This window comes from Rhipicephalus microplus, chromosome X (genome assembly GCF_043290135.1).
Source record: "Rhipicephalus microplus isolate Deutch F79 chromosome X, USDA_Rmic, whole genome shotgun sequence".
Classification (NCBI taxonomy): Eukaryota; Metazoa; Arthropoda; class Arachnida; order Ixodida; family Ixodidae; genus Rhipicephalus; species Rhipicephalus microplus.
Window position 1 is genome coordinate 41,687,947 of NC_134710.1, and position 17,339 is coordinate 41,705,285.

The window sequence follows — 17,339 nt, forward strand, 5'->3', positions numbered from 1 at the left end:
GTAGCGTTGTGTCTAGTAATGTCGAAACTGAATTGTAAATGCTCTAACACATCATATAATTAATGCTAGCATTGTTAATTCAGTATGGTCTTGCACCAGTTCAAATTCAAACCACTCACCTAAATACCATAATAAATTAGTGCCCAAGGGTAGGGCAGCGCCTTAGGCTATGCCCTCAAGTTTTGGTGCCCCTGAATGAGCTGTTTTCAAGGAAGGAAACTGCAACGGGTGAATAATTAAACAATGTTCATGGCTTTGAGGAAAATAAACAGCATTCCTGGGATAAGCAGTTAAAACCACCTTGAGAGCAGCTCGACAACAGAGCGAGAGGGGTGACGAACGATAGTCCTCACCGAAAGGCAGTTCAGGTATTGTGCGCTCTCCGCAAAGGTTCTCTAATGTAAACAATAATCGCTTGATTTCTGCAGCGTCATGTGGGGGCCCCTGTATTCGCCAAACCACAGGAAATGTTGATAAATTAAGGTATATTGTAAGCAGTGCTCATCACTAATATGTCAGAGGTGCCCTCGCATGCAGGACTCTCAAACAACACAATACAAGCATGTCGAGTTTCCAAATTTGGTCTCAAGGGTTGTTAACATGAATTAAAATCTAGAAGAAAAAAAGTGTCACAGTAGTCTTTTTATTTCAGAATAACAGACGTGTCCTGCCGTTACCTTGGTACACTATGCTAAATATTCTAGCTTTAAAGGGCCACTTACTATGCCCCATAACAAATTTTAGTTGGACTGTGGAAAATGCTGTGTGTCCAGTGAGGAGTATATTCCACAAAATTTTTTTCAATCGGTTCATTATGAGCTAAGAACGAGGACATACAAAGTGTGAAAAGTTGGTGTGCCTGCAAGAGTCAAAGCTGTGGACACAGTGCAATACAAGCACAGGGGAGGTTTTTACAATAATTTGATTGATATGTGGGGTTTAATGTCCCAAAACATACCATATGATTATGAGAGACGCTGTAGTGAAGGGGTCCGGAAATTTCGACCACCTGGGGTTCTTTAACGTGCGCCCAAATCTGAGCTTACGAGTCTACAAAATTTTCACCTCCATCGAAAATGCAGCCGCCGCAGCTGGGATTCGAAGAAAACAGCTTTTTTTTAAGAGGCCCGAAATGAGGATGAGAAGAGGTGAGCTCGAAACCTTTGCCACTCCCCTGTGTAGCCACTGCTAGCCAGATCTCTTTCCTACCCTCTCCGGCACCCGACCAAAAGGTCACGTTCGTATGACATACCTGAACAAGCCCAACCCCTGAGCACACAAGTGGCGTTGTTTTGTTGACCAGTGTTATTTTGTGGTCTACTGCCTGTTTCTGCGGGATGGTTTGGAAACGCTGGCTTAGATGTGATAGAATATATGAGCAATATGAGTGCTCGAATGTGCAGGACCATTCATTTCTTTTCCAGGACAGGCGTCTACTTGATGCACTAACCGCGGGAACACGAACGCATGCAAAACGCAGGCACAACATCCCTGCATCTCGTTGTAATTCACGGGGAGGAAGGGGAGGGGGGAATCGAAAAGAGGCACACATTCCCTTGTTATGTCTCATTATTTATCTCAAGTTTTATTAATCTATTCAAGCAATAAATTACATAAACTACACATGTGTTAAATAATTTTTGCCATGTCACGTGTTACTGTTGTCAATGTCAGAGCATAGTCGTTGACGTAGAGGATCAACGTCACCGCAATGTCGTGTACGTCGGTTAATTCATACGTGTGCGTCATGCCCTCATTCTCTGGGCGTGCACCTGGGAAACGAAGGGAGAGCAGCGTTCGTCTTGAAATTTGACCTATTTTCGTGGCCCGTACTGTTGCAAATTTTGGCAGATGTGATCATGCCCCATGTACACATTACACTTGTCAGCTCAAAATCGTCAAACCTGGTGAGTGGCCCTTTAAGAGCCTTCTTTATGCGCCAGATTTTCGTCATAGCTTGATGTCAAAGCAGATTCACATGATGAGTGGGGTGCTGTGATTGTTTTTAAACGTAGTTCCAGAATATGAATAAGCCAGACAAACTTTACAAAAAAATTTATCCTGACAAGTAAAGGTAATCATAGGCTTTTCCTGTGCTGGAGCTTATGCAGTGGTCTCTAAACGAGAATTTTGGTATGAGTACACTACTAAAAGCTCGTTAATTCGACACCTGTTAATTTAAGAAGTTAGTTAATGCGAACGTGTTCTCTGGTCCTGGAAAGCATATGTATTATTTAATGGCATTAAACTCTCGTTAATTCGGTCATACTTGGCCACAACGCAGTTTATTCAGATTACCCATGGATTGTGCTAAGCACTTAACTCCATAAATTTTCTATGCAAAGAAGCGAAAACAGCGTTCGCAAACATCTGAAATGGCCACGGGCTTTCAGAAAGGTGGGGTCATCATCTATAATATTAGCCCATTCGCATTGTTGGCGGCCAAGGCTGCAGCAGCTGCAGCAAACTTCTAAATGGGAAGCATTTCTTTGTGTACTGCAGGCACTCTTAGCATGCCTATCTACTTATCTATCTAGCCGCCTACGCCTGGCTGCTCTCGTGATTACCCCCTTAATTTGGAGTCAATGAAATTAATGTGGCAGAGTATGATAGTTTGATGAACATGACTCGCTGATGAACATGACTCGCTGGTGAATACTGTGACAATCTCGTTGCGTACGTGTTCGAACCCTTTCCTCCGGACACCTGTGGCACATACGCCCTTTACCATGGGATTGAAGACATTGGTAATTTGAATGCGATTGTATTAACGAATACTGACATCAGCAGCTTTCACCCAACAAATGCAAATAATAAATATTAAGGTCCCAGCAGGAATTGAGCCCAAGCATTCTGCGGGGCAATCAAATATTCTATCACAGAGCCACACCAGGTCTCGGAACTGCTTTGGAAAAAGACCTCATGCAAGCGTCATGTTGGCGAAACGTCAATTGTGGTTGCAGTACTGGCTGTCTAGTTATATAAACGTGGCATATATACTCCTATGATAACAGGTGTCACGTCGTATTAGTATCATCCACTGCAGTTGATTTATGTAGCAGAGTCCAGAGCTACCATCCTCGAGAGCTCAAGTGCTACATTTCAGCTTATCGCTTCTGGTGTTGCTTATACCCATGTTGGTATTGACATCGTTGCGCAACTGCAAACAACTGGTTATATAAAACATATGCGACTGTTCAGCGTATGTCTATGGTAAAACATTTGTACATACCTTTAGCGTCATTTTGTAATGTTTAATTCAATAAAAAGTTACAGAACAGTCATTTTTTCTTCACATGTTTGCATAACATCGATTCCAAAAGTTCTTCCCCATATCTGCCGATTTTTTTTTTAATATGCTTGGTGCTCATGAAGTGCATGGGTGCTATTTGTGATCACGTCGATAGCAAGTGGGCTCAAAACTGCAACAAGCTGGAGTTTCATTTTCGCCATGTGCCTTTAAAACCACGTAGCCATCATCCGTGATTGTGCATTAGTGAGTCACGTTTATTTAGCAGCAGATGCAGTGCTCAGAAGCTTAGTTTCTACTTTAAACGTAGGCCATGTGCATGCCTTTCGAACTGCATGGATGCTATGATTTTGTCTATAGCAACCACGGCCTAAATTATCTGTTTTAACTTCGGGCAGTGTGTTCATAATGTCACAAAGTTCAAATGTGATGGAAGCTGTTGAAGATGAAGACGTACGGCTGTGGTCCATGGGGTGGCATAAAACTTACTTGCTACATTTTTATGAATGAGCAAGGTCATTTGTGCTGTGGAAAAAATTGTCAATTGTGTCTGGTCATTTTGGTAGTGACGCTTCATAATGAGGGATGGGTTCAGAGCATGTTCAGGCTTAGGACACACACGTCTTGAGCCGCGGGTCACATTGTAAATGAAGTCACGAATGGCAAAAACTGTGGCTTAACTAAAGCAAGTACTGGATTTACATAATAATGAAAATAAATATGCATCAATGCAATAGACACTTGTTCATTTTTCTCTTGATACTTTCACTAATGGCAATTGTTTAATTTGGACATGTTTTCTTGTCTCATCAAATCTGAATTAACAAGCTTTTGCTGTATTTTTACATTGTCATGTTTAAAATGCATGCAGGTGCCTGCACACTACTTTGCGAGTCCGGAGTGCTAGTCAATGTTAGGCTGTCAATAATGCAACTTGTTATCATGCCTTAGGCCCTGCAGTTGCTTCGTTCACACAAGTATTTAGTATGGCCATGCCTTTCTATTGTAGAGGCTCTTCTTTTTTCTGTATCCAGAGCATCTTGCTGTAGAATGAGTGCATAATGAAATGCCATATATGTATGAACATCAGTTCCTTTCAAACAGTGTAGTTAAATACTACAAAGCATTGCACAAGGAATTGCTTTTACATGCATACTTTTCATTGCATTTTATTTGCACAGATCCTACCAATCTTGGTAACTGCCCTGAGCAGTGAAGAGGGATCCATAATACATGAGTGTGTGCTCCCCTGCCTTACGGAAAATGTAGGGCTGATGGCTTCCTGTCTTGGCTCAGTGTTGCCACAGCTGCTGCAGCTGGCAAAGTCATCATTTTCAATGGTGGGCACAGTTGTAGCCTATTACAGTTGCATGTTTGTTGTACAGAACTAGCAGGCTTTTAGCAAGTTGAGGTGCTTCTGAAGGGGGCACACTGGTCTTTGGGACCAAAAAGTGACAAAAAATTAAATTTTCAAAACTGACATATTTAGTTCCTGCAAGTATTTTTCTATCTGCAAATTTTCACACACCAGAAAGTGGTAATTTTTTTGTAATGTCATTCGAACTGTCCAGATTCTTGGTGCTGTTAACATACAGAACCTGCAAAAAACGGGGAAGTGACTTTGAGGCTTCTTCATAATTTGCCAACACCTGTGTTAGAAGCTCTGCTACAAATTTATGAGCACCTTGAAAATTGCAAAACATGCGCACCATGATAGTTGCTTTTTGAAAAAGCTGTGTGTTATCAGTTTTTTTCTATTTTCTAAAAAGTAAGTTTACGACTGTTGAATTTGGAGGCCTCAATATCTCTGCAGCTATGGCAGGTACAAAAATAATTCTTCTTGCAATGGAAACCTGTATGCATGTAGAATACAAGTATGGAAGCAGAATTTAGAGCACAAGCCTTTTAATTATTTACTCCTCAAAATTGTAACACAATTCCAACTGCTTTTGTATATGGATAGTTGATTTTGCTGTAAAATAACCAAGAAAGGCCTAAAAACAAAGAACTCTTGCATACTTTCAATCTATACACATTAGTCTATGTTGGCGTATCTTAAATATCACTTTTTATTAAGCACTTTTTTTCTATAGTGGCCTTAAACAATAGGGGGTAAACTTCAGTTATCCCAGCAAAAGATGAGTTACAGGGAAACTAATAAATATTTGAAATCAGCAGAAAAAAACTGTATAATCCTGCGCAGTTTGATCAATATCACTGAAGAAATAAACAAAAAAATGTTTAAGACCAGTCTGCCCCCTGAACTAAGCAAGCAAAAGCACCACATTGCTATTTGCAGTGTCCGAACAGCAAGCAAATATTTTATGTGCCTACATAGTAGTACTCACTGGTATCATGTTAGTGTGTATCGACAATGTTTCAGGACGGGTATTTTAAAGGAGCACTGACATCAAATTTACTCATGTCAAGATTTTTGCATCAACGAGCAGCTATCGACCTCCTAGTAGCGATTCGCGACCTAAAACGCATCTGAGGGACGAATGAGTAGTATCTGTAATATTGATTAACATATTTGCTATTAAACGCTGTTCAAAATGGGTGGAAAGCCCGCCAAATTTCAGTGCTGGCAGCGCCACCTCGCCGCCACGTCGAGGCCGCTGCACAGATGATGCCGCTTTCACAGAAAATGGTGACGTCACAGTGGCGATTCATCTGCTTGGTGCACACGTACAGTCAGTCCAGCTTTGTTTCTGAGGGCGTAGACATGCCTATGTTGCTAACATCGTCGTCCTCGCCGTCGTCGCGGTCAGCATCAGCAAGTGATGATGACAGCGACTTGGAATTGGGTATCGCCGCGATTCGCGACGATCCTTGCTTGACAAGCTCCGTGTTAAATACAATGTATTTATCAGTCCCGGCCTTACTGTCGAAGCTCAGGAACACCAACTACGCTCCTCATGTCGCGGGCGTTTGGCGAGTGAATCGCTGCTTGCAGCTTGCGCAGGGCACACGGTAGAAATAGCTCCGACCTCGAGAAGAGGCCTCGTACTGCCAGTGAAACCTAACTGGTTCGCCAACACAGGATTTACTCTGTAGCAGCTTGCCGCAAAGTGAAGGGAGCAAATGTGGCTGTTTTTCAGAGGCGTCCAGTCCCTCTGTCCAACGGAGCGTACGAAGTCAACCCACTGGCTCCGTTGAGGTTCGTGGCTTGGAAAGGCATGAAACACCATGCACTTTCTGCTTTTCCTATGCCTCGACCTGCAGGTTCCCACTACGCAGCAGTTCCCCGACATTCTGGCACGTATTGTCGCTCTGAATGATCGTACTCACATGCAGTGAAGCACAATGCAAATTATCGATGCGACACGATGAATCGCATGCATGCTTCAATACAGCAAGGAGAGTTACTAGTGAGAACATGGCTGAGAGTTGGCTCCAAACACACTCAGATATCGCCGACGTCATCATTACTAGCGTATCGTCACTACAAATGGTATTTGTGGATTGCATCACACCGAACACGTAGCACTAGTGTCGATGTCGCAGAGCAGTCTATTTTTCGTTTTTTCTCCTTAGTTTTTCTTCGCTGTTTGACGTCGAAATAAAATAAGTTTGATGCAACGGACGCCCTTCAAATTTGACCAGGAAGACCTACGCATACCAAGTTATCGAATGACAGGCAAATCTCTATCTTGAAAGTTGATGTCAGTGCTCCTTTAAGCAGCTGACCAGAAGAGACAGTGTTCATCGGCACTTATAAATTTGCTGCTAGTGTTTAGCACAGGACCTGAGATTGAAGGTGTAAAAACATACCTAGTACCTGCATTGTTTACAGGAAGTCCGCCGGTCCGCTCTGGAATGCTTGCTCAGACTGTCCAGCATCGAGGAAGACAAGCTGCTGCCCCACCAAGAGAAGGTGGTGACAAGCCTGACGCAGTGCTTGGCAGATCGCAAACGAATTGTTCGTGAAGTGGCAGCTCAGGCATCTTCCATGTGGTAAGTGAAAGATACTGTTTGATTTATGAACCATGCATTAAATATTTGCCAATTTTTATGAAAATTTATCAGTGAAACCATTTTGTGTATTTTAAAAAATTGTGCCTTGTCTTTTACAGCACAAATAATAAACCACAAGGTTAGCCTTTTTAAGGAGAGATGCTCATTTCAGATATTCCTGTTTTTATTTCTCTGTCAGTTAATGTAACTGCTCATTTATAAAGCTTTCTTTGCTGATTATTAATTACTTCACCTGTAAGTTGCTATGTTTTTGAGATCGCTAAACTATAGCACCGAGAATGCGGGCCATCAAAATGATATTACAAATAAATTGCTGCTCACTAGAGCATGAAAATTTGCAGATTGATAGAAGAACACTTGCAAAAGCCAACAATGCCATTAAAAAAAATTATGCTTTTTGTCATTTTTCGGTCCCAAGGACTTTATTTGGAAATCTAGCTTGCCATGCAAACCTTTTTTCAAGCTATCCCGCAGGTCGCGGGATTGAATTTCGGCTGCGGCAGCTAAACTTTCGTTAGAGGCGAAAATGCTGTAGGCCCGTGTGCTCAGATTTGGGTGCTCGTTAAGGAACACCGGGTGGTGGAAGTTTATGGAGTCTTCCACTACGGCGTCTCTCACGACCATATAGTTTTGGGACGTTAAACCCCACATAACAATCAATCTTTTTTCAAGCTATGCCAAGTCATGCCCCTCAAAATAGTAATTATAGACATCTGCTAACTCAGTAGGTTTCTGCTTGAATGTTTTTGATGGGATGGTCTTAACTTTTCTTGGAGAGTAAGACTACATCAGCCTCAGCGAAAAAGATTTAATATAGGAATAGTTTCAAGACATTTATAATGAAATAATGGCATTTAATGTCTGAACAAGTAGGAGTCAGGGTGTCTACCAACTGGGAAAACCAGGAAAGGTCTTAGAATTTGAACCATTGTGGAAAAGTCAGATAATTTCCGATAAACCTGGCCAGGTCATGGAAACTGACTGCAGTCTGTGGGTCCGTCACAAAAATAAGCATTGCAATTGATCAAAGCTTAAAGGGTCACTCCTTTAAGTGACTACGGTGAACTGCTAGAAGAAAAAAAAAGGCAGTGCACAACTGTCACTTAGTGCAAACGTGAAAGATACACCAACCAAAAGAACACAGAGTTTACTGACATTTCAGCACCTCAAGCAAGAGCCTTGTTCACAATAAAATCTATAAGAAAGGCGCAGCGTATTTAAAGGGACATTAAAGAGCAAAACTGTTTTTCACGTATTAATTAAGTTCAATGTCACAATCCCTGAACACCATTCTTATCGCGACACTATGTTTGGTAAGAAAGAAAGAAATAAATTCGGGGGAAGACGTCACCTGCAGATTCCCATACCAAACACCACAACGTCGTAAATTTTGAAGCTGGCTACTGGGTGCTACACAACTTCTACTCGATGAAAATAAAGTACGTTGTCATCTGTAGGTGCCACAGATCTAGCATACGAAGTTCCTGAAAATTTCCTCAAGTTTATGTAACAAAAATACAAAAAATGCATTTTGAAATATTTATTCACATACGAAAATTTTAGCGCAAAACTTAAATAATTTTCTCCCTATGATAGTAAAAAAAAATTAAAGGCATTAAAGTTCTCAGAGTGCGGTTTTTCAATCTAAACCAATACACTGTTTCTCTTTAGTGTCCCTTTAAGTATGCCTAAGTACACAACATAAGCCCCGAGAGCACACTGTCGGAACTCCTGTTCATCATATGGGCAGTTGTCTGTATGTGCAGTGATTCCAGGTGTAGGCATGATCCTGACTATTTTTTTTTTTTTTTGCCAGTACATGTGAGTTTGACCAGTAAATTTGATGGCTTGTAGATTCCACATGTTAAGCAAGGGCATTCGAGGTCACGCGTCGTTTCGTGACATCATGTTCAGGTTATTTAACTCTTCTTGAAATCGCCGGTTTCGCCATTGTACAGGTTGTCACAATTGTGAGAGCCTATGGCATGAACAAGACCGGATAAATTTCCACTCGACAACTTGTCTTTCACGTTGACTACTATGTCAATTCTTAGCTTCTAATATTGGTACATGAACTATTTAGATGTCTGTTGCATCACACAGCATATCTGACCATAGTCCTTCAATACTTTTACTGGTCATGAAGCTTCACCGAAACAATACTTTTACTGGTTATGAAGCTTCACCGAAACTCTTTGGGAGAGCTTTGTGCGCTGCGAGCGAAGGGCTACTGGATAGTGCTGAATCACCGTGTGGGGTATTGGGCAGACCGGAGGGAAGCTGGCTGCTTGTGCCGCTACGGGGTCAATGCATAATATCGTGGCGTGTCATCGCGTAGTTTTTCTCCGTATGATTGCTATTGTGCCTAGTGTGCTGGGCCTGAAGATTGTGAAGGATACCACATACCTGCTGGCTACCTAGTTGTTGATCCAGTTACAAAAGAAATGACGAAAAAGTCTCCGAGTTCTTGCTGCCTATGGTGATCAGTCGGAAAAGTGTAAGCGCGCAATGCCATGACAAGAAACTTGTGGTTTCACATTTGTTTCCCGGAATGTGCACGTGTGCAAAAAGCATTTCGATGAGAGTGACATCGTTTGCGTGGACCAGTGGCTAATCGGAAGTGTTGTTGTGAAGTCACCGCGCGACGTTCCGAAACTTTTTCAGACGCTGTGCCGAGGATTTTCTACGGCCTCACGGCGTATTTGTATTGTGCAAAAAGATGCAGAGCTCGCTCGCCTACAAGCATTGACGGGAACCGTCAGTGAGCTGGGTACTGTTGAGGCTGCAATGGTCTGTGCATGAGCCCTCTCGACATTGCGGCAATCGATTATTACGGATTTAGTGAAGGTGAGCATATTGACTACCTCTTTTTCGTTCCATGCGAGTAGGTAATACGGAAGCCTGATGAGTGAAATGCTCACCGTTTTCGTTTATACAGGCACTAAGATGACCAAAAGAGTAGAGGTTATATGCCGTATAGGCGGAGCTACATGCAGCTTCTCACAGCTTGAAAAAAGTCAAAGCACACATTCGTTGCATGCAACAGAGATTTGAGCGCTACTTATAGAAGCTTGCTAACATGATGGCGCAAGAGAGGTTGCACCAAAATGCTGTACAAAGCGTGCGCAAGCTGTAAATGCGTGAGAAGTTAATTTTCTGTATCAGTGCATCGTGAACACAAGAAGATAACTTTTGCGTCTCATTTTGATGCCTCTGGTGCCGGACGCAGTCAGTCAATTTTCACATTCTAGGAGGCATGTAAGGCTTTCACCTTTGCAGTAAAAACGATGAAGAAGGACAGGGAAAACATAGCGTGGGTAAGGTACACAGCAGAGTAAAGAACTGAGAAACTATACATGCATGGCCTACTGAACTTAGAACGTGCTACGGCCAAAATAAAACATGAAAAGGAGGCAAACATCATATAAAGTATTGTTTTATTCTCATCACTTGCTAAATTAAAAGCACTGATCCATTCAAAGTGGCCATTGGTTTATTAAGGGGGCAGACTGGTCTTAGACATTTTTTGTTTATTTCTTCAGTGATCTTGATAAAACTGCACAGGGTTATGCAGTTTTTTCTGCTGATTTCAAATATTTAATTAGATTTCCTGTAACTCACTTTGTTCCTGAGATAACTTAAGTTCACCCCCTATTGTTTAAGGCCACCATAGAAAAAAAGTGCTTAATTAAAAGTGATATTTAGGATATGCCAACATAGACTAGTGACTATAGAGTGAAAGTATGGAAGCGGTTCTTGTTTTTAGGCCTTTATTGGTTATTTTGCAGCAAAATGAACTATACATTTTCAAAAGCAGTTGGAATTGTGTTACAATTTTGAAAAGTAAATAATTAAAAGGCATGTGCTTTAAATTCTGCTCCCATACTTGCATTCTACACACATACAGGTTTCCACTGCAAAGAGAATTATTGTTCTACCTGCCCTAGCTGCAGAGATATTGAGGCTTCAAAATTGAATAGTCACAAATTTACTTTTTTGAGAAAAATGGAAAAAACTGAAAACACAGTTTCTTCAAAAAGCAACAATCATGGTGCGCATGTTTTGCAATCCTCATGAAGGCGTTCATAAATTGGTAGTCGAGCTTTAGACAAAGGGGCTGGCAAAATATAAAGAAGCCTTTAAGTCGATTCCCCATTTTTTTGCAGGTTCTGAATGTTAACAGCACCAAGAATCCGAACAGTTAAAATGACATTACAAAAAATTACTACTTCCTGGTGCGTGAAAATTTGCAGAGAGATAGAAAAATACTTGCTGAAACCAAATATGTCAATTTTAAAAAATGAATTTTTTTGTCACTTTTTGGTCCCAAAGTCTGCCCCCTTAAGTACAAGGCAATTTTAAGATATATCAAACTCGCAAGTTATCCCCTTGAAATTTCTTTGTAGAAGTATAGAAATTTGCACGTTTCTCTCGAACGGTATTTTTACCCGCCTTCAGATATATCAAACACGGCGCGAGCTGGGAGGTGCACTTCAGCACTCTCTGCGCCATGCGATCTTCGCGGTAGCGCGGCTCTGCACACGAGTTGGAAGTACGCTTTGGTACTCGCAGCGTCCAGCGACCTCTGCGCGGCTCCACGCCTCTGTCCAAGCACGAAACGCTCCAAGAAAGATAAGGGCTGGAGGGCTCGGACTGCATGATCTTCAACTTGTAGAACGGCTTTTTTTTTTGCATTTCTTTTTCTCTCATACTTTCTTCGCGCACCTGTCGGCTCGGGAAGCAGGAATGAAGGAGTTGACGACTTCCTCCCTTCGTCTTTTTTTCTTTATTTATCTTTGTTTTTGTTTTCCGAGTTTTGATCAGGCAACCACAGCTCACGCCTTTTGCTGTTGCCCTTGCCGGTAAAGATTGCATCGCGAGCGCTTTGTGGGTGGAGTCCGCTTCCGTTGTCGTGTGTTTTATATACCAACGCATGTGCAGCATTCTTTTACGTGCATGGTGTGCAAAGACGCTACCGACTCCTTGAACTGTTGACTTCTCGTGTAGCTATGGCCAGAGTCAAAAGCGCAAGACTCTTGTTTTTGCGACGACATTGAAAGCTAATCAGCGTGTAGGTGGGCTATCTCCTTCTTTTTTTCTTGCTAATATCTGTTGTGCCACCATCAACTTGCCCAACGTCACACTCTGTTAGAGAGGACTCTTCGCTCGACCGTGGAACTGAGAGGATGTGTTTTTCCATCGCTCCTCCCAGTCCTTGGACGCTTCCATGGGTCTTTGTCCACAACGCTCTCGTTGTACAGACTTACTTCGGACTTTCCGGTAAGGACTTTCACAGCAAAGACAGTTTAAAGTGTTTCGAAACGTGAAAGTGCTCTTCTCAACAACTTTCTGGTTATCAAGCATGGCCGATACATCGGCGTCTCCGTGACACCGCACCGACGCCGCTGCAACTCTCGGCGCTTGGCCGCCTTCGTGCGAACGCCAAGCGCGTTGCCGTAACATTCAGTGTGTGCCTGATTTACGCTGCTTAGGCATGGCTTCTCCGGCTTCTACCATCAAATCAGCAGCAATGGATGCTGCAGACACCTACAAATATCCAGTGGATCCGGACGATGGTTCTTGGTTCACTGCTACCCGCCGATGCAAGCCAAAGACCACTACGAATTCTCCACCCAAGCCCTTGCCTGCCAAAAATCAAGCGACCCCACAGCCGCCACCCTTACCAGTGGATGACTTAAAGGTGGTCTTTTGACCACGAGGAGGCTTTCGCCTCGGTGAATGGGCACATCACGTGTTGGCATGCGCCATCTGTGTGGCTGTTGGGCTGCCAAGAGAAACAGTCAACAAGCTCCTTTTTCGCATTCAAGCAGAACGCAATATAGCCATTGCGAGCACTCCAGACGAAACTATTGCTACAAAGTTGCAAGCCGTCACTGCACCAAATCTAGGATCACAGAGATATTAAATGCAAGCTTATGTAGCCGCTCTAGACAACTCTAGCAAGGGAGTCATCATCGGCTCCGAGAAGAATACTTCACCCACCGAACTCCCCGACAACGAAGTCTTGCACGCCCGAATGATGAGATCCACAAACACTGCGTTGATAACTTTTACAGGCCTTCAAGTTGCAGGTTATGTCTACTACTACCGCGCAGAATACCGATGCTACATTCACCGACCTCGCAAACAAGTTTGCACAATCTGCCTTGCATTTGGATATCGGGCAGATGTATGTCTAACCCCAACAAAACGTCGATGCCAAGCATGTGGAGTTGAGACACCAGTGCCGGAGCACAGCTGTACAACTCAATGCTTCCACTGCAAGGGTGCCCACCCAGCTATGCACCGCAAATGTCCTGCGAGGAAACAGAAACCTCCAAACAAGCATTACATCAAGAAAGCACGAGAGGTTAAAGCGTTAGCACCACGACCTACATCACCACCCAAGGGACACCAGCCAAGGTCCAGAACAAGGTGCAGCCAATCCAAGAGCAGATGGAAGTCTCAGGACAGGGCCTTGGAATCCTTAAGCAACACGCCAGGAACCGCATCCAAAACCAGCACCACCACCCTGGGACTGATCCCCCAAAAGAACAGAGCCGCGAGTGCTGAGAGACCAGAATAGCCACCAGCCAAGAAGCCAGCGCCCGCTGGACAGACGCCTCTGGTTAAGGTGAATTGGGCAGCGAGGCCTCCCAGCCTGACATCTTCTTTGCCTGATTCCTCCCATCCACCGTCATCACACAACCACCCCAACGTACCTCTCACATCTAACGCACATAACTGCACTAAGCAAGAGCTGCAAGATTCCCTCACAAAAATGAGAGGCTCGCTTAAGGCTGAAGTAACCAGCATGATCACTCAGGCAATTAATGATTTCTGTGCAGAACTTAGAGATATGTTAAAGGCCCATACCCAAGCACTTGTAACAGAGCTAAAGCAGCACGTACAAGAAAGCTTCGCATCATTTAATACAGGGCCCCAAGACTCATTGCCACTAGCTACAAACCTTAAAAGTCTGACCAAGCGACCCCACCCTTATATCCACCCATCACTCTTAACTAAGGACACAGACCAAAAAGAGCAAGATGGGCTCCCCTTGTCCTGCCTTCACCATGTGGCAGTGAAACTGCAGGGTGTTTCGACGAAAGAGGAGCTCCCTGCAACAGTACATTGCCACTTTCGCACACCCTCCGGATATCGTGGCTCTCCAGGAGACGCACTGCCCACCTACCCTCTCGGGTTTCCATGCATACACATCAACAAACACCATCACTTGTTGCAATACTCGTGTCCAAACACTTGACAGCTATAGAACACACACTGACGTCATTCATTCCACATGTGCTTGTTGAAATTGTTCCTCAGAAACGCAGTCAGCAAAACTTGTTTATACTAAACATCAGTGATCATTGCATCATTTCCGCTACGCTGCACATCTCCAACCCACGTGCTCCAGAGCGGAAGGTCCGTCTCACTAATTGGGATACATTTAGAAAACAACGTGCTCAGACTGACAACAATGGGACACCTTTAAATGAATGGCTACAGTGCCTGCAAGCTGACTTTGATAAAGCAACCAAGAGGATAAACACTACAACCGCAATTCTGGATGTCGACAGGCACCTTCTATACCTGTGGGAAGCATGCAGAAGCCTCATAAAACGCTGACGTAGGCAGAGACACAATCGCAAGCTTAAACTTCGCATTGCTCAACTCGCGTTGCAAGCCAAATAATATGCCACAGAGCTCATGAAGAACAATTAGCACAACTTTTGTAAGTCACTTAATGGAATGCTAAGCACTGCGCGCACGTGGGCCATACTAAGAGCCCTTGTTGACCCGCAAAGTACCAAGTCCTACACAAGCAGTACCATCCAAACACTTCTTCACAAGCAGGATGGGGATGACAACAGCATCTTACAGACGCTTCAAGAACAGTACATTGCTGCAGGCCCTCAGCCAAAATATAAAATCTACCCATATACAGAGTCAACACCTCTGGATGCTGATATCACTGTGCACAAAGTTCGAGCTGCCCTTCTGAATATGAAGTGCAACACAACACCACGGAAAGACAATATCCAATACTCTCTTATACGAAACCTCAATTACGAAGATCTAGAACAGCTCACATATTTTTACAACACTCCCTGCAAATCCGGAACGTCACCCCAGGAATGGAGACATGCCGAAATAACGCTAATTTTTAAGTCCGGCAAACCCCTAGATCTTGGAAACTTGTGACCGATCTCGTTGACGTCTTGCCTCGATAAATTGTTGGAGCACGTCGTCCTCCAAAGACTGCAACCATATCTTGAAGCCCAGGGATTTTTTCCCGGACACACTGTTTGGGTACCGGGCCCATCTTTCCATGCAAGACGTACTTCTCCAACTAAAAGAGGAAGTAATGGACAGGCTCAGTTCTACGCAAACTAGAGCTCTGCTTGCCTTGGACATCCGTGGTGCGTTTGACGTCATATCACATGACCTAATACTGAAGCATCTCGCGTCGACACGTTGCGGACGACGAGTTTACGTCTATGTGAAAGCATTCCTAACAAACAGGATGGCAACCATAAGATTAGGCTCTCTTCGCAGTGACATCATCAAGCTCGCGGGTCAAAGTACGCCACAAGGATCGATGTTATCCCCGACACTCTTCAACATCACCCTGGCTAAGTTACCTCCTCTACTCGCCATCATTCCATGTCTGTGATATGCTTTATACGCGAACGATGTCCCTATATGGGTGATCAAAGGCTCAGATGGACTAATACAAGATGCCCTCCAAGAAGCAGTAAATACAGTTCAAGCATACGCACGAGCAGGTGGTCTAACGTGCTCCGCAAATAAGTCAGAACTTCTACTCATTTGTTGTCCCCAGCGAAAGCTCGACAACACCCTGCAAATCACGGTCACCTTAGAGGACCATGTAATTCCCTGTGTACAGAAACTCTGCGTCCTTGGCCTTCATATACAAGGTGATCTCAAGGCAATGCACACCATGAAAATGTTAGAACAGCAAGTTTCTCAAATCATGCATATGATCCGCTGCATCACCAACCGAAGGCATGGACTTCGGGAGCAAGACATTCTACGTATAGTTAATGCCTGCATAATAAGTCGCATCACGTACCACGTCCCTTATCAAACCCTAATGCTTGCACAAAAGAGGAGACTGGACATTCTCCTCCATAGAGCCGTGAAGGCGGCGCTTGGACTATCTACGTACGCATCCACCAACCGTCTCCTAGTCATGGGTGTACACAGCAACCTGAAGGAACTAACCGAATTACAACGTAATAGTCAGCTACGGAGACTCTGCAGCACCCAAGTGGGAGATCGGCTACTCATCAGGCTAGGGTCTCCAAATCGATGTGGATACAGCACACTATGGAAACAGCTACCCACTGACTTCCGAGCAAGATTTACAGTCGCGCCACTTTCACGCAATATGCACCCTGAGCGCAACGATCAGCGCCGGCAGGCAAGGGTGAAAAACCTCACACGCCTCATCAATCAGTCTCCTCCAAACACACTCTTATACTGCGACGCTGCTAGACACCACTCCCGCAGTTTTACAGTTGGAGCAGTGCTGAACAATGATCACGACGTAGTAGCCTCAATCAGTGTACCTACAAAGAACATATCTGAGGGCGTAGAGTGTGCCGTCGCTCTGGCAATTTTCCACGCTGCCATAAACCTTCCTCACACAGATGTTATTCTAATCTTTACAGACTCAATGGATACCTGCCATGCCTTCACACAGGGTATTGTTTCACAGTACACACACCGAATTTCGAACACCACATTCCACACGCCACACAAGTTCCAACTTGTCTGAACCCCTGGGCACGCCTCCCTCCCCGGTCATGACTGCGCTCATGCAGCTACCAGAGCACTTACTAACCGAGATCCGAAGGAAGAGCTGTCCAACCCAGATGAGGAGGACACAAACACGGAACTTCTAGGATATCGAGACACTCTCGATTACTATAGACGAGAACGCATTCGGTACTCTCCACCACACCACACGCTCACACGAGAAGATGCAACTGCGGTGCGTCAACTGCAGGGAACACATTTCCAAACCTCTATTCCCTCCACATCCTCCATCCCACTTCTTACCCTGACAAATGCCCTGGCT

At 44.0% G+C, this 17,339-nt stretch overlaps 1 protein-coding gene across 3 annotated transcripts in view; it reads left to right on the plus strand.

Moving 5' to 3' along the window:
* Mms19 (MMS19 nucleotide excision repair protein) overlaps window positions 1-17,339 on the plus strand; it is a 252,136-nt gene that overhangs the window by 129,893 nt on the left and 104,904 nt on the right. For 2 of the 3 annotated variants that reach the window (XM_075876298.1, XM_037426865.2), the window contains exons 23-24: window positions 4,432-4,590; window positions 7,047-7,207. In XM_075876298.1, coding sequence (XP_075732413.1) covers window positions 4,432-4,590; window positions 7,047-7,207 — 320 coding nt within the window. Of the gene's footprint in view, window positions 1-4,431; window positions 4,591-7,046; window positions 7,208-9,892; window positions 10,032-17,339 lie in introns of those variants that run through there. The other variant, XM_037426866.2, reaches the window with a different exon arrangement.